At 35.8% G+C, this 21,634-nt stretch overlaps 1 protein-coding gene across 1 annotated transcript in view; it reads left to right on the forward strand.

Annotated features, from left to right (window-relative positions):
• LOC108971774 (potassium voltage-gated channel subfamily H member 8-like) overlaps window positions 1-19,159 on the forward strand; it is a gene marked incomplete at its 3' end in the record, with an annotated part of 145,950 nt that extends 126,791 nt beyond the window's left edge. The window contains exons 7-12 of the mRNA XM_018938046.1: window positions 3,342-3,595; window positions 5,637-5,865; window positions 7,562-7,725; window positions 11,250-11,454; window positions 18,660-18,839; window positions 19,041-19,159. Of these exons, the coding sequence (XP_018793591.1) occupies window positions 3,342-3,595; window positions 5,637-5,865; window positions 7,562-7,725; window positions 11,250-11,454; window positions 18,660-18,839; window positions 19,041-19,159 (1,151 nt within the window). The remainder of the gene's footprint in view (window positions 1-3,341; window positions 3,596-5,636; window positions 5,866-7,561; window positions 7,726-11,249; window positions 11,455-18,659; window positions 18,840-19,040) is intronic.
• Between the last annotated feature and the right edge of the window lie 2,475 nt (window positions 19,160-21,634).

The following is a 21,634-nucleotide window of genomic DNA, read 5'->3' on the forward strand; positions in this document are numbered from 1 at the left end:
AAATCGGTTCACAACACGCCTGAAATCTCGATTATCAATTTATCATGCGAGAGTATAAAATGTTCGGTCACGCCCGAACTTAACTCTTCCTTACTTGTTTAATTACAAATTCATCATGGAATAACATACGCATCAGTCTTTGGAGCYTCCAAGTGTAGCTAGGAGTTTTTTCATTAATTCGGACGATATGACCAGGTTAGCTATGTCAATATCGTCGTATGTATATATGCTCACTGAACCATCGATTGCGGTATTTGCCGTTGTAAATGCGCAAAGAGCCACAAATTTTCCGCAGAACTTTTCTTTAGATAATTAAAAATTTTTTTATGAAGATAATCGTTTTCCCGTTGCAACATTTTCTGYGCTTTTAGCATTTTATGGTCATAATAATCGTCCTGTTGAAATTTTCGAGCGTACATTTTCTTTACATAATGTTCAAGTGCCAATAAGMCAAGAACTGCTCGAAGTAATGAAAATATTGCTGCCATTCATTAAATTTTTCTTAAAGATTCTGAGAAAGGATTTGGGCTTGCGTCCATATTAAACTGTTCTCACTCAAGCACTGAAGCCATTGGACTACTCTAGCAGTCATGCATTTGCTGATTTTCTATTGAAGGAACTTCATAACGATAACGACTTTTTTTTAAGAAAATCATCTTCTCCAATGAAGCGCACTTTCATCTGAATGGTGCAGTAAATAAACAAAACTGTCGATGCAGGTGCGAAAAAACTTCTCAAGTTATTCATGAACAAGCATTAGATTCGCCAAAATTGACAAATCGGTGCGGTGTTTATTCTGGTGGAAACATCCTTTTGTGCTTCTTTAAAAGTGAAGCTGCTGACACCGCAACAGTCAGCACATAACGATATGGATTACTGATAACCAACATTTTACGTTCGCAGTTGAAAGAAATTGATCTTGGCCACATCTGGATAGTTTGTTGACTCGATTATTTCAAGAAATTATGACATTGAATGGTCTACTTGAGTTTATGGTTAAACACTGTTAGACTACTTCTAGTGGGGTTATTTAAATCATTGGTAATAAATCAGATTGTTTTGAAGTTTTAGAAATCAATACTGAACTTGCTACTCACGACATACGACTTGATTTAGTGAAAAAAGTATTTGGGAATTGGGTAAATCGAATTTCTGCTTGCAAAAGAAGTCGTGGAGGCCATTTGACTGATGTTACATTCAGAACTTAATCGAATCTGAATAGACTTGAGTTGAACTAATTGCCAATTAATACTATTTTCGCTTTTTAGGACACCAATATCGAAATTAACAAGGAAAGCTTAGTCGTGATATTTGCTTGAAGATAAAAAGTTCAAATTTTACCACCGAGATGGCATAAGAGAGCCCGGTGTGAAAATTGGACTATGGGCGTGGCACCGACCACTTTTTAGTGAAATCCYATATCTTGGAACCCGACCAACCGATCACGACAAAATTTTAAACATGGCATTCTTTTCACATTTTTATATTATTTTGTGAATACACGAATGAAGAAGCAATTRACATAACGGAAYAAAACTTTGCASGAATAATGTTTTTAGTGTGCTTTATCTTATGATGAAAAATTGTTTAAATCCAATAAAAACCCTTATAGATAGTGCCGAAATTTAGAGCAGAAACTAAAAGCCGAATTTTTATATGGGTCCAACTTGCTTCAGAATTTACATCACATTTTCATTGCAAAAGACACCAATGTAAACCATAATTGATATACCCTTCTTCAGCTTGTTTCAAAGCGAACACCTCAAGTTCCTTATATAACTCGCATAGCTGGAATCTAGACTTGTGGAAAGCCTTATTTCTAAGAATTTTGTTTTGTCCAGTTGCTAAATAACAGTATTTTGCATTTACCGGCAAACCAATTTTGAAATTGACGAGCGAATTTGGTTCATGAAATTAAGTTAGTCCGAGGTTTAAAAATAGAGCCATATTCATAGGTAGGTAATTCTGATCCATATTAATTTTCAGCTCTTTTGTTATTGCTATTAGTGGCGTTTAAGTTTGAAACTCGCTTAGCATTTAATAAAAATTAAAATAAAGCTATTTGGGCAGCGGCCGCGCACGTCGGCAAAGTAGTTTAGAAACTTTATAGAAAAAGAGGAAAAAGCGTAAAAAGTGTGCGAAATGCGTTAAGTGCAAAACAGCAAAGCGCTTAACAGTCGCTGGGCTATGAAAACGTCCTCGTCGAACAACAAAGGCAGGAAAGGCAGAGCATGCACAGGCGTGCRCGTGAGAAAGTGCTTTGTAAAATTTTAATATTTGCTTATAAAATGAGAAAAGTTTTGCTGTAGTAATGAAAATGCAAAGGCGAATTTCGCTGTTTAACGCTTTGGCAACTCGTTGCATTTCAATGCGTACAAGTGAATATTCAAATTAAATAAAAATAAAAAATGGAAAAAAATAAATTAAAATTAAAAAGAGAAAAAAAAAAAATTATTTATTTAAAGGAAAAATAAATATACAAAATTTTATAGAAACTTAAAAAGTTGAGGAAAGTAAACTTGCTAGCAAGCAATATATGTGAATATTTTTATAGAGGAGTCTCTATATATTTATTTGTTCATATCCTTCCTTTTATTTATATATATGTGTAGTTGTGTGTGCTTGCTTGTTTTGTAACAAAGTTCTCAGCCACTAATGACTGCACTCTGGCATGAAGTAAATTTCCACGAAAGTAGTTTTAGTKTTAGTTGAAATTATTTACATATTTATAAACCGTCAAGTAGTTTGTAGTTTGCCCTGTGCATGTGGCATGAAAAGTTTGTAAAAAAAAAATATTTAATTAAAAGTGAGTACACATTAGTGCACAAATTGCAGGCTTCGACACACAATCACAAAACAAAAAAAAAAAAAATATATATATTTATATATATTAAACAAGAACGATCCAAAACACTTAATTATGGTATTTTCCCACACAACCTAATAAATGCTTACACGTGCACCTATGCAYATTYAAATTAGCGTATATGTCAATAAAGTTATAAATATCATAAGAAGAAACCATTAATAATCCTCACCTTTGTTTATCCATTCTTTTTTCTCTTTTTCTCTCTCTTTTTCTCTCTTGTTCGCGCTTTTGTGCTCTTCTGTAAAATCCCACGCACTTTGCTACACATCTTTGCACTTCTCACACCTATCTCACTTGCCATTTTCATGCTCTTTTTGCATTTTTATTTTCTTTTTCACTTTTATCTCTCATTTGCGTTTGCATTGTATTTGTTTGCTCMAAAAAAAAAAAAAAAAATCCGTAAAATGTACTCTTCGCCCCCTTTATCTTCGCTTTTCCTTCTGTTCGCAATTTTTTTGTTTATGCTGCAAAGTTTTTGCCCTTACAGCTGCTTTGCTGGGCGCGCGTTTTCGTGCCGGTTCCAATGCTGGCATRTTGGGCTTGGGCGGCCTGCCAGGTCTGGGCGGTCCGCCGACGTCGGAGTCGGATGCTGACGGCATGGAGGGCAATAATCTGGATGTACCTGCTGGCTGTAACATGGGACGGCGACGTAGTCGCGCGGTGCTCTATCAACTATCCGGCCACTACAAGCCGGAGAAGGTGAAGACGAAATTGAAATTAGGAAATGTGAGTAGACAAATATATATAATACATTACTTACTAATTAAATAATTWAAAAATTATTRAGTAAATAGAAATAAAAGGAAGCACTACTACTTATTACGTTATACGCACGTTTATTCTTAAACAAGTTTTCTAAACTCCAAATCTTTGTCTTCATTCGCGTATGTCRCAAGATAAATAATTGTTGTTGTATCGTTGCAGGCATGGTGTCATAAAATATCGTTCCAAATTTTGGTTTTGAATGTTTCCACGTAGGTTATCTAACGTATAAATACGATTACGTAGAACTGATTGTCATAGGTACGAAAATAAGAAGAAAAAATCAGTTTCGATGACAGAAAAATATATTTAAATGCTATTTTAACAATAAATAGACAATTGAAAGCTACGTGATGTAGAAAAGTCAGTCTCAGCTTTGTAACAACTCAACCAACGCAATCATTCCGGAAAGCAATATAGCAGACAGCCGAGTGYACATTGTGTGAAATATAATTAAAAGATAGGCCTTTGTTTTAACATGAGCTATAGTAAAAAGTACTTGAATCCTAATTTTGCTTCAGAATTGTAAGCAGGCTTAAAACTTAGAGTTGGAATAAAAAGCTTTATGCCTTAGTTAACCGCGAGTTTGGCTGTTTAAACACATGCTAGATAACCCTTGGAACAAGAAATATATCTTCATCTATATCTATACAGTACATAATATCTTCTTCTTCTATATTGACATAGACAATCCTTTCTTTTCGTTGCTTGGTGTCAATAGGAAATGCCTAGTTTTTTCAACTKAGTGGATGTATTTCCCTTCCTCTGCTCTCCCCAGCGAGTACTGCGTGGAATAACCTCAGAGCTGGAGTGTTTTAATTTATGACATGACATAGCCAGCATAGCCGTGTCGCGGTTATTAATACGTTCCTTGTGCTCTCAGGTGGCAAMCAAGTTAAGACTTATACAACAACTCCGAGGATTTTGTAAACAACCTGGTTCTTTTTCACAACAGYTACCCAATGTCTCTTAAGTTGGAGTATTCTCATCCAGCTGAAGGCATGGCATTCACACAGTTAGTGCTCTGGTGTCCACATTTTACTATTTACCATTTTCTTAAAGTGGCATCTTAAGGGTAGATGCCCTTTGATGACCCCTACAATKTTTCTAAGCTCGTCTTTGCATAGAAGTAGCAGCTATTTGGCCTGTCCACCATTTACACTACCCCAAGGTAGTTTTTTGGTATGTTCTGTATTGCTTGTATTAAAAGTTCTGAGGTGGTTTTATAAGACAGATTGCTTCAAAAAGCTGAAATGCTTGACTCGTCTTAGGAAAATTGTTACCTGCTAAAAGTCTAGCTATTATCAGCTTGCATAACGAAAAGAGCCGTAGTATTGGCGCTACGAATGGCCTTAATTGCCGCTTCTCTATTCACTGGAATATTTATCGAATCRCTGGTTGGATCAGAAATCCAACTGACACCTTCTGTTATAGCCAAAAWTTCGGCCTGAAAGACTTTGTTRTAGTCATATAGTTTGCAKCTRYCTCCTGTAACGATGATAGTCAAGCCTTTAATCTCTACATATCACATATGCCCCACACGCTTACACGCTCGTTCATCATTCCGTTTTTGCCTCTTAATTAAATTCGACAGACATGCGAATAAAACTAATGCCATACAACTGCAATCGTGTGTAAGTCGAGTCATATTACATTCATTCGTTAGCGTTAAATCCAATATCTACCTGACAATGCTCGCGACTAATAAACGTGAAAAGGTGTGTGTGCGTAGGCGCATRTGTGTATGTGTGAGAGCCTATTCACATAAACTCACGCAGCATTCTTTTGTGTGCAGTAACAGCCGCCAACACGGTTATACAAATAATTCTCGCATTCAGCTTAAATGTAATTTAATCTCTTTTTTCGCCGCGCACAATACAACAACAAGAATTCTAGGGTAGTAACTGCCATTCAAGCAATTAGTACGATTTTTGAGTTTACCTACGCTTTGTTGTTTGTCTTTTTTTTTTTCTGTCATGCAAATTTTAATATCTTTTCCAAACAGAATTTATTGCATTCAACGGAGGCGCCTTTTCCCGAATACAAAACGCAATCAATAAAAAAGTCACGCTTCATTCTGCCGCATTACGGTGTTTTCAAGGGTTTTTGGGACTGGATTATATTGGTGTCCACCTTCTATGTGGCCGTTTTGGTGCCATACAATGCGGCATTCGCGAAAGCTGATCGTCAAACCATGGTGTCGGATGTTATTGTCGAGGCGCTGTTCATCGCAGGTGAGTGGGTGGTTTGCAAAAAGTTGGTAAAATATGCATGTTCGGAGCGTGAAAGTATTCTACGAATGGTATGAGAAAGGTCATTTCATGGTTCATATAATTTGGTGAGTTTATAAAAATAAAATACATAAGTGGACACCTTTTATCGTCGAATTTTGTGAGAAATATGAATTATTTGTTGATACTCTTAGGATAATAAAGGAGCTCAAAAATTATTTAAGAGTATTGTTAGTAATTAGCAAGCGCTTCAAAATCTCAAAAATAAGACGGCATATATTATATTTACAAAATGTTACGTATACGTCATGTAGTCCCAATTATCAAATGTATACATATTAGGCGTTTAAGTGGTACACAAATTTGATTTAAGACCATTATTAACAATTAATGATTAATAATTAAATAAAATCTTAAAAAATAAGTCGTTAAAGAATGTTACGTATACGCCACGTAGTACCAACTATTAAATGTATGTTTGAGTATTAGGTGTTTAGGTGACTAAACATTTTTTTTTTTAATTAAGTGATAAAAGATTTAAATGCTTTGCAGTAGGCTATAAAAAGTTTAGTTACATATAATTTGTTGAGGTGTTTCAGCCAATTATGATTACCAAAAAAAAGTTTTGTTTTCCATATTTTTCGGAATATTCTCCAAAGACCTTAATTTGATGCAGAAAACTGTTTTAATTTAATGTAAAGGGCTCCCAAAATTTTTAACTTAAATTATYTTGTTTTCTCAACTCTGTTTTCAGAGTCTCTGAGGAAAATTTCTCTAAAACGGCATGAAATTTTTACTGATATAATAAGAGTTTTGTTACTAATTTCGATTTTTTTGTCACTCTGAGGTGCAAATTTTTTCAACAACTTTTTTTTTTGGAAAGCGTCATTTTGTCAATAACTAAAATCATTTATTTTCATAATTATTAATCATACGATTTATTTTTTTTTAGTTTTGAGGTAATTTGAAGTAGAACAATTTTCTTTACCAGTCAAGAAAATCCAAACAATTTCAACATGAATAACTGTCATCATTAAAGTAGCTTAAATTTAGTAAACGCACTAAATTTTTATTCATTTACTAAAATTTTTTTTTTATTAAAGTTCACAAACAAAAAATGCACTTTTTCTGCCTTGTGCATGAAATCCGAAGTCAGGAGCGTGCAATAATAAAAAAAATATATTAAGTCCTCAACAACAACAACAACAACAACAAATTTATTGTGACGTTGAACTCATCTTCATAACAAATAAAACTCGCAATTCCTGTTTAAAGCCGCTTATTGCAATCAGTTAAAATCAAATAAAATCAAATAAATATGCAGGTTACTCATACGRCATGTTGGTCACTATAAATCTACYTGAATGCCACTTTAAACACATATATCCCCATAGAAAAATATAAAAAAAGAAAATATGCAAAATTACCTTCCTAGGTCAAGTAAACGCTGACTACTCGTATTTGTTTTCACCATTTTATTGCAACACTCCAGTCTCGTAGCCGAGTAGTCTGCAGCATTTGATTACATTTACTTAGTCACCGCAGACTGCTGGTTTGTTTGTACATATTTTTATTGAATTTCCATGCCTATTTATTTCTAACGCTTATTTACGACCGYCAGTCAACGGCGGCTTTTGAATATTTTATTATGTGCCAATATTTAAGTACACATTTGATGCTTGTTGTGCTTTCTTTGCAGACATTTTATTGAATTTTCGYACAACGTTCGTCTCGAGCAAAGGTGAAGTTGTCTCCGATTCCAAGCTGATTGCTATTAACTATTTGCGCGGCTGGTTTGTTGTCGATTTGCTGGCGGCGCTGCCGTTCGATCATCTGTATGCGTCGGATCTATAYAATGGCGAGGTGAGTAGTCGGCGTGTAGCAAAATGAAAAATTTAAAGTGAACTTTTTTCACAACAGCGCAGCAACAAGTTGCTTAAGTTACTTGTCGGCTTTGAAAGTTTAAGAATTGTGTGCGATGGACGTGCCTAATTGAGTTGTTGATTAGAATAATCAGAGTTAACTTTTTCATTTATTTGTTGTATGTATTTTGAGCTGTGAGTTGTTTACAGTCTTTTTAAGATGGCTGTCAGAAATTTTCGGTTAAGATAATGATGAGATAATGGATTTTCAAAACTCAGTAAAAAAAAAATTTAAGTAGTGAATGTTTTTGGAGAAGACAAATATGAATACAAATTTCTGTGTCGGGCGAATATGAAGTATAATATCTTGCGAGACAACAGCCATCTAAATTGATAGTGAAATATCTCCGTTATTTTAGTTTAGCATTTGTGTTCTGGGAAATGAAAAATGGAAATGGGAAAATTACGCTTTCAGTTATTTTTTTTGGATCATCGAAGTAAGAGATTACATTAAGAAAACATCTGCTTTAAAAGCAATATTTTATAGAAGCTCTCACTCCTTTTCACAACCTTCATTGTTTCTAATAAACTTAGTTGCTACCACAGTTACATAACCTTTATTTTCCCTAAACTACACCTTACTATTTCCTTCATACATACATATATGGTAAGAAMATAACTTTTCAGTGTTGTAACTACTAGTMAAACTGCACTGGAAACCCACTAACAGAAATCACTGCAGCGGTTTGCTTTCTTCTGTCGCGAGCACCTTCTAATAGGAGTATGCCTTATTCCCTACCCAAGCAATTGTCTTCTATCGAGCTAGATTTCTTGCATAAAATCCACTAACATAYAAACAACCTGCATCCCCATARCMCCAAATGGCATTAAAGCTGTTTTGTAGCTTTTCATTTTCTTTATTTGCTAAGTTTTGCTCGTTCAACAAAAATACGGCTTTTTTCTTTCCGACACTTGATTGAAATTCAGTGCAGTTCGTGCCCACAATCTTGGCATCATGTCGGCAGACGGGTTGGTCCAGCAGATGTGTGCATTCCTGCGTGCATTTGCGTCCGGCAAACAATGCTGATGGGATATTTCTCATTTTTATTGCTGCCATTACAACCGTGATGAGATRCTCAGCTTTCCTGTCTTGCCAAACCAGTTTTTCCTGCTGCATACTTGTTGCCTTTGTTGGCAYGCCAGCGAATCATCAGCATAATCAGCAGTGATTAAATACGATTTAGAGCTTTTAAAGTTCTTGAACTCCTTTAATGCTGTGTACGAGTCATTTGCTGCAATCGTGATGGTGCAACGACAAATAAAGAGTTGCAGTGGCGTAATTGGGGCAAAATAGTACTTGTATRTGGAATACTATTTTGGAAGTTGTTCGTCATAATGGTGAAAGACAAGTTACTCTGTAAGATTTGTAATCACGTAAGGACATCAGAGTTTTGTTGAGCGTAATAGCTAACCACTCGTTGCTGATTTGTGGCAACTGAACAGCTGAGCAGTTTCGTCGGAAGTAATATGAGAGTGGACGTTGCAAAGTTGAAAATTAAATATTCTTCCATACAACTATACAACTTGATTTTGACTGATTGGTACAAAAGGTGTTTTGACGTTATATTGAAACTTCTYTTCCGAGCATATTTCATAAGTTCCATTGGCTTAGCTCTTTGCAACGCCCCTCAATGTAAAGACTCTTGAACTTTTATGCAGAAAAGAAAAAAGAAAAAACATGTACAATTAATAATTAATTTACTTACAGCTTCATAGCCACCGCTAATCTGCTCCCTAAAGTGTCATTAAGCTACACACTGAAAGTACTTTCTAGCAAACGAGAGGCGTCTGACAATTTGCCTCCATTAAGCGTACACTTATAGAGAARACAAAATGAATTATTTAAATCAGAAACTATTCGCGCAACAGAGGATAGCCGACGACACAGCTTGCGCGCCATAAAGTAGGCAATATAAATTTCTTGTTGTGACAACTTAAGCGCTGCACTAACTGCTGCCGTGTTTTTAATGACCGCAGAGTAGTTGCCAGCTTGAAGTAAAATCAAAGGCAARGGAAAAAAGGTAATGAGGGAAAACTCAGAAATACTGCAGGTCATTAATACACATTAGTGTTGCACTTMAAAATACGTAGTTTTTAAAAGCTTTGAAGATAAATAAATAAATTAAAAATATAATGAATTTTTAGTTTAGCGCCCGAGGCTAACAAAATTTATAGTCTTATTATAAAACAATATACGCTTATATTTATGCTTCTCAGCACAGTGCTTGGGTTCAGAACTTCAAAAAAGCCTTTTTCAACTAACCCCATTTTTCCATTCCACTTTCCAATTCTCTTAAAATCTTATATTCCTAGCCACCACCTACTATCTTCYTCTCACTTTGGTCGTCTCTTAGTCCGGCGATTTTTCCTTTTCTATTTGGTCGCTCATTCGTCTTAGCTTACTTTCTGCGGCATCGGCGACAAAATCGCTGGGATTAACTCCTCCACCGTTGCGTATYATAGCATAAACACAGCGTCTGTTTTCTTAGCACAGTTCGTGTTTGCTTGTTCGCCGAGGCGGCGTGTGTCTATYTGCCAACAGAGTAGTGATTCCCCTGCTTGCCTGCAGTAATCGACTTCTTTCTTTTCAGTAAGCTGCTGTACACACTTGATTGAATGGGTGTGCTCTTAAATTGAGTGTTACCCGGTGAGTTGCCGTTGACTTTCTGAGTTGCTTTCGCTTTTTTGTTTTGTTGGTGCGTTCATTATGGGAGCATGCTAATTTGGTTTTGACCTAGGCTGTACTTATGTTGTAGTTGGTTTTTTTTGTAAACTAGTTGTACGAGGAAGCAGTGTAATGAATTCCCTTTCCTCCATCTATCAGAGCTTCGATTTTTTGTAGATCCAATTAGTCTATTTCGGGCACTAATATCGATTAGGTAACTACGGCTCTTAGCTTTCAGTCTAGATAATGATAAAAACTCGTTCTGTTTGAGGCGTAGTATGCAAAAGCATTTTGTGGAGGGCGGATATATGCGTGGATGTATTACAGATGACAGAGAAGTACTTAGCCATAATGGAAGGAAATAATTTCGTTTTTGGAACCACAATGAACCATAAAATATTATTCAGTAAATAACCGATATATTGGGTAGTCAAAAAAGTSTTTTCGTTATTTTGTCAATGGATGTCGTTGCAGTCGTATATCKCCAGCAAAATGTTGCGATTACTTTTCATCAACCTCTATTTATTCTATCATCCGATTTCGTACATGTATCCATGAAGAAACAAAAAATATCGCATGCGAAATCATTGACAGCGTAACTTTTCACGTTCCTTTTSAGTTCGCAGCAAAGTTCGAAATTCTTTCCATTGCCCATTTTTTCATTGAAAGCAGATTGCCTTCAAGCGTGCTTTACGCGCCAGCACCTTCAACACACAATCACCACAACCTGCATACAATAACCACACAATTTTTTGCGYTGATAATTTCTTCTTTTTTCTGGTTTCCTTTTCTTCCCACAGGAGTCGCACATTCATTTGGTGAAATTGACACGCCTGTTGCGCCTGGCACGGCTACTGCAAAAAATGGATCGATACTCACAGTACACCGCCATGATACTGACACTGCTGATGTTGTGCTTCTCGCTGGTGGCGCATTGGTTGGCCTGCATCTGGTATGTCATTGCCGAAAAGGAGTACATGATGAATGATAGCGGCTGGGATATAGGTGAGTACCCATACCGCATACAACCAYATACATCTACRTATATATATGTATATATGAGGGTGTGCGTGCCCGCATGTGCCTCACTTACGGTAAATGAATACGCCTTGCCGCAATGTGTTTAATTTCATGCATTTTGCCTTCGCACGAAAATTACTCATACGCACCGTATGGCCGCGTAGCAAGTTGGTGCGCCACAGCCTGTCCTTTCATGTAAATACCGTGTAKCGCGTGCAAATGTGTGTGGTGAGCAGTGTATACATGAGCTGCGATTAAATCCACATACAAGCTCGGCAACTTATTTGCAACAATTTGTAGAGTATATTGGGTGCTTTTGTGATAATTTCGGTTAGTTTGTTGCAAAAACAGCATTTTCATTAGCGAATTCCCAGATATTTCCATTTTTCTTTTTTTCGATTTTTTCGGAGAATATTCGCGGCTTAACACTAGGAAAGTATCACGTTGACACCAAACTTATTTGGTTTGATAATTTGACAGCGCTACAACCAAATATATACATATATACAGACCGTGAGAGTTATTTTAGCTTTAAATAAGAAAAACGATAACTCCGRCTTCACTGACGCTGTAATACCCTCCACAAGCTCAAAATGCTAGAAAACATATTTACCTTAATTTCGGGTATAAGTTGGCATCTTCACTGCCAGCTACTTCTAAAATATAGGAAGTTCCTCAAAACTTCTAAGCCACACGGATTCTGCCCTCATCTCACTTCTAATGCACAACTCACTCATAATAGACGACACTTGTTAATGGAGTTATGTGTGTAGCGCTTGCGACAAATTTCAGCATCTAAGCTTCAACAAGATTTAYCGCATTCTCTAACCGAAGTAATTAAAAGTCCATCACATAGCTCGAATTGACTTTGCTTCCGTGCCAAATTGCAATTTACGAAGAGACTTAATAACGAGGTTGCCAAGGTTGACTGCCTAAAGTCAAATACACACTTCCCTAAACTATTTTGGCTGCGCTGTCTTGGCACCTCAAAAGTGATAAGCTGTTTAGCAGCTAATTAAAATRAAATTCTATATTTTCGGCAAAGCCTTGCCAACAAGACCTCCWTAAATCTCTTAAGCAAATAAGCAGTTACACATACAAACGCAGATGTAAATACACTTGTACATATATGTATGTGAACTAATATCTAAACTTACTCATTSGGGTTTTCATAGGAATTCTATTATYGAATGCATTGCTAAGCAATAGATCGATGGCGCAGAGAGTGGCTTCCTGGCCATAACCGCAAGTAGTAACAAGAGCGAACCTACAAATTACATATGCATGGAAATTTTTACCTCATTTGTTGTTGTTGGATTTTGCTGGGAAATTCTAGATTTTATATTTGACCAACASTCATTCTCTTGGCTGTCACGTGGTTTGTGTTTCCGAACACTTGATTGGCAGGCAATCCTCGTTTTGGTGAAGGACGGCCGCATGTTTGGATTAGTTTCACTTACTTGTATGCCAATATCTGCTTATGTACAATTGCGAGCATTGAAATAGTAGTGGCTATTGACAAAAATAGTTTCGCTTTAAATTTTGTTTCTTTTTTGGTATTGAATTTGATTCTTATTCTAGTTATATTCTCTGTAGTGTAACGGTCCTGTTAAACATAACAATAAGTGTGAAATACTTACCGTTACTTTTTTACAGCTAATTATATTGTGATATCGGTTTTTATCAGCGAGCATTTAAATTGTAGTGAACGGTGAGCTGATTGGACACAGATTATTTTTATTCAAAAATATTTAATGTTACTAATCAGAAAGTGAGTTTCTTGTTATTTTATTTATTATCCAATGAAAAAAGCTAAAAAATATGACTGTGCAGATTTTAGTGGGCCGCGGGAAGCACTGCAGTGAAGAGAAACGAAAATGGATTCAATCTCTCATAAACAGTGGTAAAACATACAAAGAAGTAGAAAGTCTGGTAGGGTGGTCAGCCACAATGATTCGCAAAATTATTTATAAAAAAGAAAAAATGAAAAAAGGGGCGGAAGGCGGATTCTTTCTGAGAATTCTGTACGTAAAGTTGTAAGATCTGTTAAGACTCGGCCTACAATGTCAGCTGTGGAGTTTCGGAACGAACTGAACTTGCCCTGCGGTGTTCATACAGTAAGAAGACTTTTACGGGAATATRATTTATATGCCCGCAGTCCTCGAAAAGTACCGCTACTAAAAAAAAKCATGTAGCTCGACSTCTGAAATTCGCCAAAGACCAATTACCTTGGCCGATTGAGAAGTGTTGCAACATATTGTGGACTGACGAGTCGAAAGTGTTTTTATACGGCGGTAAAGGGTCCCGTCAGTATATAAGACGCCCCCCTAATACAGAGTACGACCCCAGGTTTACCACAAAAACTTTGTAGCATGGCGGTTCGAGTATCATGGTTTGGGGCTGTTTTTCTTATAGAGGCGTAGACACAATTTAAAAAATTACTGACATAATGGACCGATACGCATACGTGAATATATTGCAGAATATTATGATGCCATTTGCTGAAGAGGACATGCCGCTGATTGGGATATTTCAGCAAGATAATGACCCGAAACATACCAGTAGGGTGGTAAAGAAGTGGTTTCGGGTCAATGGAATTGAGGTCATGGATTGGCCAGCTCAATCACACGACCTCAATCCCATTGAAAACCTTTGGGCAGACGTTAAGAAAGCCGCATGGAATGACAAACCCAAAAGCAACAATGAGTTGTGGACCGTAGTGCAGAAAGCATGGCAGAACACACCACTAAAAAGATGCCAGAGTCATGGCCATGCTACCAAGTACTAATATCTCGTATAGACGGAGCTTCCAAAAATCCTTCAGTTAAAAAAAAAAATTATTGCTTTATTACTATTTTACTGCTCCCATCAAATTTCACATATAAACACAAATTTGTGAATAAATATATCTTACACCCATTCAAATTAAAATATTTTTATTAATAAACGTAGCCAGGGAAATATGATAAACTTTTTCATTTCAATTGATGTTAAAGTTGTTTAGAATTTTGCATAACTCACAGGTATGTAAAACTCTAACACCCACTACTATTTCACTGCTCGCAGCYGTATATATGTTCGTAAAAATGTCGGAAAGGAAGAAATTTGCTTGAGTGCTTGAACTGTAGTTTAGTGAAAAAAATTTAATAAATTATTAAACTAACACTGTAAATAATGTAGAAGTTCAATAAAAAATATAGGCGTGTATGTATGAGACAGGAAAAATATAATAAAAAACAAAAAAACATACGCAAGATGGTGATTGGACATCTCTTACTGTAGAAAAGCATTTATTTTGCTAAAAAATATATTTGTTCATACCAAATCCTTGGAAAGGCATAATTGAAGTGTTTAATATACAGTGCATTGCAAAAATAAGTTACTATCCACTGCGTTTATCCGTTTAGTTTTGARAAAAMAATGCCTCAGAACTAGWARTAATATCCWTTTTTTTTAGTTATTTCACATTTCATTTAACATCAATCATAAAGAACAGAAACTTAAAATAATAATTTTTCAACTTAGGAAAAAAAAAGTTTAAATAGCTAAAAATTATATCACTAAAGCATGTAAGCAATAATAATACATTAAAAAAAAGTTCCAATGGTTTTGTTTTTGAGCTTTGATGGACCGTTAACATTTTATTGGATATTCTTTGCAATTTTATACCCTGAACAAGGTATAATACCCAGAATTAAGCACCGGAGACCCTATAAAGTATATATATAAATGATCAGTATGCTGAGCTGAGTCGATTTAGCCATGTCCGTCTGTCTGTCTGTCCGTCCGTGCGTCCGTCCGTCTGAAGTCCCTCAGTTTTTAAGATATCATTTTGAAATTTTGCAAACGCCATTTTCTCTTCAAGAAGCTGCTCATTTGTCGGAACTGCCGATATCGGACTACTATAACATATAGCTGTCATATAAACTGAACGATCGGAATCAAGTTCTTGTATGAAAAACTTTCACATTTGACAATGTACCTTTACAAAAGTTGGTACAGACTATTTTCTAAAGCAACTATGTAATATCGGAAGAAATTGTTCAAATCGGCTTACTATAGCATATAGCTGCCTTACAAACCGAACTATCGGCATCAAGGGCTTGTATGAAAAACTTTTGCATTTGAGGTAGTATCTTCACGAAATTTGACATAGATTACTGCTTAAAGTAATAATATAATCTCCGAAAAAATTGTTCAGATCGGATTACTATAGTATATAGTTCCCATAAAAACTGAACATATAATTATTAAAAGAAATGCATCTGTGAAGGGTATATTAGCTGCGGTGCAACCGAAGTTAACGCTTTTTTCTTGTTTTTATTTTTTGTTTTGGGTCACTGACGAAAGAATCTTGCCCCATTCATCGATTAAAGATTCTTTGTTCGCTATTTGGTGGCTTCTGTGATTTTTCTCTCTAAATAATCCCACAAATGTTCGATAGAGTTCATATCTGCAGATTGGGCTGGTATTTTAATAAATTGGGTATCTTGTAAAGTAGCAGTTCCGAAACAATGTGAGCGGTGTGTTTTGTATCATTGTAGTGTTGGAAGACAAAGGATCCTTCAAGTCACGTTGTGGCAGCACTTTCGTTTCAATTTGGTATTAATACTCGTACATTAAGGTAATAATATTTGTTAATTGTCTGCTCAATGAATACAAGATTCCCTGCACCAGTTGCTGCCATACATCCTCATACCATGAGCGACCCACAACTATGTTTTATCGTGGCAGCCACAGTACATGGATTAAGCTCTGTATTTACTTTTGCCCATACTTTTTCATTTTCCGTCTGAGCCAAAAATATTATACTTACTTTCATCTAAGAAAATAAGAGAATTTTAGAAACTTTTTCTATGTTTACTATCGTGCTTTTTGCGGACATTACGATCATGGTAACCAACATAATACAGCACGCGACGAATAGTTTGGAGATCGCAGCTTTTACCAGTCTCATTTTGAATTTCAGTGCGTTTTTTGAGTTTTGTTTTTTTTTTTTTTGTTTTTTTTTCTTGTTTTTTTTCTGTCGTTACGTTTGATTTTATTATCTTTTCCTTTCCGTTCCGTTTTCTTTCCAGTCCTACCCTTTCCTTTCCTGTCCTTTCCTGTCCTTTCCTGTCTTTTCCTTTTCGTTCCTCGTTCCTATTCACTCTTTTCCTTTCCATCCCCTTGTAACACTGAATATTAGATAATTAGATTTCACTAATGGATTATAAGTGCACTGAACTTTATTATTTTATCTATCTCATTCAAGAAATAACTTCTCTAGCTTCTTCGAACTTTTCTCATTCCACTTAATCAGCCGAAAATTAGTGCCAACTTTCAGTGAATTGTAGTGTAAGGACATTCATTCATACAATTCGCTAATGGGTCTAACACACACACAGACATGACAACACACATACATACATATGTGTACATAAGTAAATTCCCCTTAGAACTGCCAGGAAATGTAAACTTATAAGCAATTTCCTTCTGCCCTCAATCAGTTCCGCTTGTTAGCGTAAGGCATTGCAGTACAAACTATTTTCCAAAGACATGTGCCTCACATACACAAATAAATACATATGTACATATCTACATTTATAACGCTGAGCACATACAGTTGCCGACGCAACCAGTCATTACAAATACACACACCTCGGTAATCCGCTCGCATTCGCCCTGTCACACATTTGCTGCTTCGCTTGTTTGTTTGCTGACATTGAGCTGTTGCTTCGCAGTGATCCGCTGACGAAGCTGTTTCCTTGTTTTGCCTCTTCGCTCTCTCTCGACTATTCTTCTACCGAATCAACAGCGCTTGCTGGCAGCAATGTGCGTCGTCTGGTGTGCATATATGTGTGAGTGTGTGTGTTTACGCAGTTTATTTTCTAAGTTCGACATTGTTGACATTTGCTATTTTGTCGTTGTTTTTTTGTGTGTGCGTTTACATTCGCTACGTACGTACTCCTTCGTTGGATTATTTGTCTATGTTTTGGTTTGGCTTGCAAAGACCGTCTTTCCTGTTTAATCATTCAATTGTTATAGCGCACAAATTCACGCGTGCGTGCGTGTGGGTGTTATTTTCTCTGTGTGTACATAAGGATGTGTAATGTGCTTCAGCGAATGTCAGCAGCATCTAAGCCTATATAAATGAGAGTGTTTTTGTGACAGTCGCTGTAAAGGTCAATAGGTCAATCCAATTAGGCAAAGGAAATTTATTGAAGTGTCAATTTTGATTTGTCAAGTGAGTAGATTAAGGATAATTGCTGTGTGCTGGGGATATTATTTTTGTTTTTGGCAAATGCCTTCGGTTGTTAGCCTGGTTAATATGAGCTTTAAGGGGCACACCTAGTATACGGTTATAAAAAAATCCTATACTTCTGCCTTCTCCGAGGATGAAACTTAAAAACCAAAATTCTCTCTTGAAGATATTGTTTTAAGGAAGTATTCTAGCCTAGGAAAAATACATTTTTTTTATCTTCAAAGTCAAACTATAGAAGACTATGTCTACAAAAGGTTTATTTTACTTATCCATACGGGCTCGGGCGTAACTGAAACATTGAATTCCTTTCTCTCCGTGATATCCATGATTAATCAGGTTCTACTGGAGCGAGTTACTATTTTATGATAATCTTCTTTATAGACACGACACTTAAAAATTTACTTGAAATTTACTCCCCTAGATTAGACCTTTAAAGATATAATCTGCGTAAACCTTCCTTAAAATAACACAATTTGGAGCATGTGTTATCTTCCACTTTAGCTTTAGTAAGTGTTGCTAGTCAAACCCCTATCTCAGCCTTTAACTAATTTACATGATTTATGGAGCTCCAACGCGAAAATTGGGTTATAAAACATTCAATACCAATGTCTAAAATTGCTCTCTGAGAAAATTTGTCGACCAAGTTGCTATACAACTTTTGTGTTACTGAGGATCTCCTTTTTACATGTGAAATCATTTCAGAAATCTTTTCGTTTGTTTTTCTTTCTCAGAAAACTTTATTGGATCATCGAAACATACCATGTCGTTCCGATAACAAAACCTTTGTTTTCGGTTTTGAGTGGATACTAATATGTTAGATTGCCGTGAATCGCCACAGAACAACAATACCTTTAAAACATAGTACTTTTTATGAAGACCCTTTATAACTCTATTTCTTCTACCACTTAAGTTATGAGACGAATTATAATATCTACTTTGCTTTCAGGTTGGATGCACGCTTTGTCTGAGCGCTTAAAGATACCCATCACAAATATCACTAACGCTGAGGCCTATTCGACAGCGCTGTATTTCACCTTTACCAGCCTAACATCGGTGGGGTTCGGCAATGTATCCGCGAATACGACGGCGGAGAAAGTCTTCTCCATTATCATGATGCTAATTGGAGGTAAGAAAGCGTGAAAACCTTGACACATTTTTACAATTCATAAATGCATATACATATGTACTTATACTGCGTATTTTCATGTGGATTTGAAAAGTAATTAACCGGGATTTCCTTAAAAATTTTAAATTATTGTTTTTCATTCCCTTTTAATCCATTCTTGCGTTACGCTTATTCTGCCGCCTTTTCGCGCCCACCTGTCAGCATTAATGCACGCCGTCGTGTTCGGTAATGTGACGGCGATAATCCAGCGCATGTATTCCCGGCGTTCATTGTACGAGAGCAAATGGCGTGACTTAAAGGATTTTATAGCGCTGCATCAGGTGAGTTCGTCTGCGTGATTTCCATTTCAAATACTGTGTGTGTGCTATTTGTTTGAAAGTGTGTGTGTTCATGAAATTTTTTCCTAAAAAATATGAAACAAATATATACAAGCGCATATATTTTTGCATACATTCCTATGTTACGTGTGTAGTTATATGGTAATAAGTGTGCCTGCATAAAGGAATTGTTAAGTCTTTCCAGGAGTAAATTCAGCTGTTACCTTTGTTTTCGCTGAAAAACGTTTTGTAAAGTCTTGGAGATGAAAAGTTTTCAGTTGTCTTATTAAGAACACATTCATACATAATAACAGCGTTTTAGTTCCGTTAAAAATTATTTAACAATATATGTTCTCCAGCACGCTTCGCTGCGCAGAACAGAGAATTACCTATGTTTTTCGTTAAACATTAATTTCTTGAAGAACAGGTGAGATAAAAAGAAATTTTTTCAATATTACAGTCATAACTACCATTGGTTTCAAGATGGTAAATTTTTAATGGAAATGTCTACATATTTTCAAAACCCCCATTGCCGTAAGGCAAAGCTGATTTATGCCATATTTAAAGTTAAAATGCTATGTTTAAATAAACTCTGCACAAAATATTTTTCTTATTGGTATATTTTAGTCCTTATGTGTGGGTTATGTCAAATTCACTGACAGTCGTAGTGAGAAAAGGACAACATTCTCCATGCGAAATAGCATCTTTCCGACATGTTAATCAGTTTTTCTCATTTGAAGAACATATTTCGATTCAGTGGTAAGATATGTCATCAAAATTGTATTGTTGTCAAAGAAGCTTCAGTGAGTTTGACAAAACTAGAACATATTACAAATGACGTTTGTGATATGCCACAACTCGATTATTCGTTATTACTCATACCCTGAAAAGTCGGAGAACATATGAAATATATATGGTCATATATTTCGAGGTTCCCTATTAAAAGAAAAAAAAAAAAACATGAACTTCAAATTGAAAGGAAGGTGTTTATCATCATTTAAAAGAAAATTCTTTTTAAATTATTGTTTTTCAAATATTGGTCCAAGCTAAGTCTCAGATGGTCCATCCGTTGAGTTCAATTTTCAATGGCTCGTTGAAAAATTTCGCTTGGTAACTACCGGGTACGGGTGATTTTTTGTTCCAAGGCCGGAATCGAAGAGGTATTGTCTCAATAGATTTAGACGTTGCACATCCCCTCAGGAATGATTCTGCATTCAGGATGGTGTGACATCACATGATCATGGTTGTCAATCGACCAGCCCAAGACGTGAAATTAWCWGCTCACYGAAGTGTTATCTMAATWAAWMCATTGATTGATGCGATGTGTGAAAAGTGGYCCCGTCTAGTTGAAGCCAAATCACGAGCTTCAATTTCAGATTACAAATAGTTGGTTATCATGGCGCGATAACTGTCACCTTTGACGGGTACGTTCTCACGAAGAAATAAGAACCGAAGATTCCAACAGCAAACGTTATTTTTTCTGTATAAAATGAATGTCTGCCGTTCAACCCAAATGTGACAGTTCTGCTTGTTTTYATACCCATTGAGTCAGAAGTGGACCTCACGGGTGACCAAATTTCGGCTCCAAAATATCTGATCTTCTTGGAACTTTTCAAGAGCCCGTGGAGCGAAACTGTATTTTGTACGCTTTCAATTTAAGAACACATTCTTTGGAAAACGTGAGTTYTCATAATAAAGTTGAACGATCAGTAAACGTTGTTCAAACATAAACCTTTTCATGATTATATGCCAAACAATACTGACCAAAAATATCATGAGAGCTTGACACAAATAACGCGTGTTCTGTCAAAGTAAGGCTATTGAAGAAAGTAGTCCTACTAGGATCGCCTCTTATACATACTTGTATAACATAAGAAATTAGTTTCTCAGGCTTTGAGATATAATTCTTTTTATACSCTTTTGCGCTATAASAAATTCACCTGTGAARGATAGCATTACTGCWTTGATGCAGCCGGCCGAAGGTAATTTTWTTTTATTTTTTAGTGATTTTGAATGAATACGAGCGAATATTTGTGATCAGATTTGTTATTACATTTCATAATATATTCGTGGAATAGCTAGAATATTACTCCAGTGTGCTCTCTGAATATGTCATAAGGTTTTCATGTAAATTTCGATCAATTTCGTCAACTAGCTTGTAACTCGCTCTATTGCATACAATTAGGAAAAATGTTGCACTTGTACAGATTTCAAAAATTAGCTGTATTCTGTAATTGTGCAGAATTTGCTAACAGGATTTATAAAAACTTTCAATATTTATTTAACTTCAAATACATTTCACCAAATTGATAATGCTTCAATATTCCATTCATACATTTGCTAGAATTATTTACAAAAATACGTATTTACAAAAATATTTAGCAGGTTAAAACTTATGCCAGTGACAGCAAATTTCGAGCAAAGTACCGTTGAAATTTGGAAATAAATATGGCTGCTGCGATAATATTTGCATTTCTA

The sequence above is a fragment of the Bactrocera latifrons genome, unplaced genomic scaffold (genome assembly GCF_001853355.1).
Source record: "Bactrocera latifrons isolate USDA-ARS-PBARC rearing strain unplaced genomic scaffold, ASM185335v1 scaffold_36, whole genome shotgun sequence".
Classification (NCBI taxonomy): domain Eukaryota; kingdom Metazoa; phylum Arthropoda; class Insecta; order Diptera; family Tephritidae; genus Bactrocera; species Bactrocera latifrons.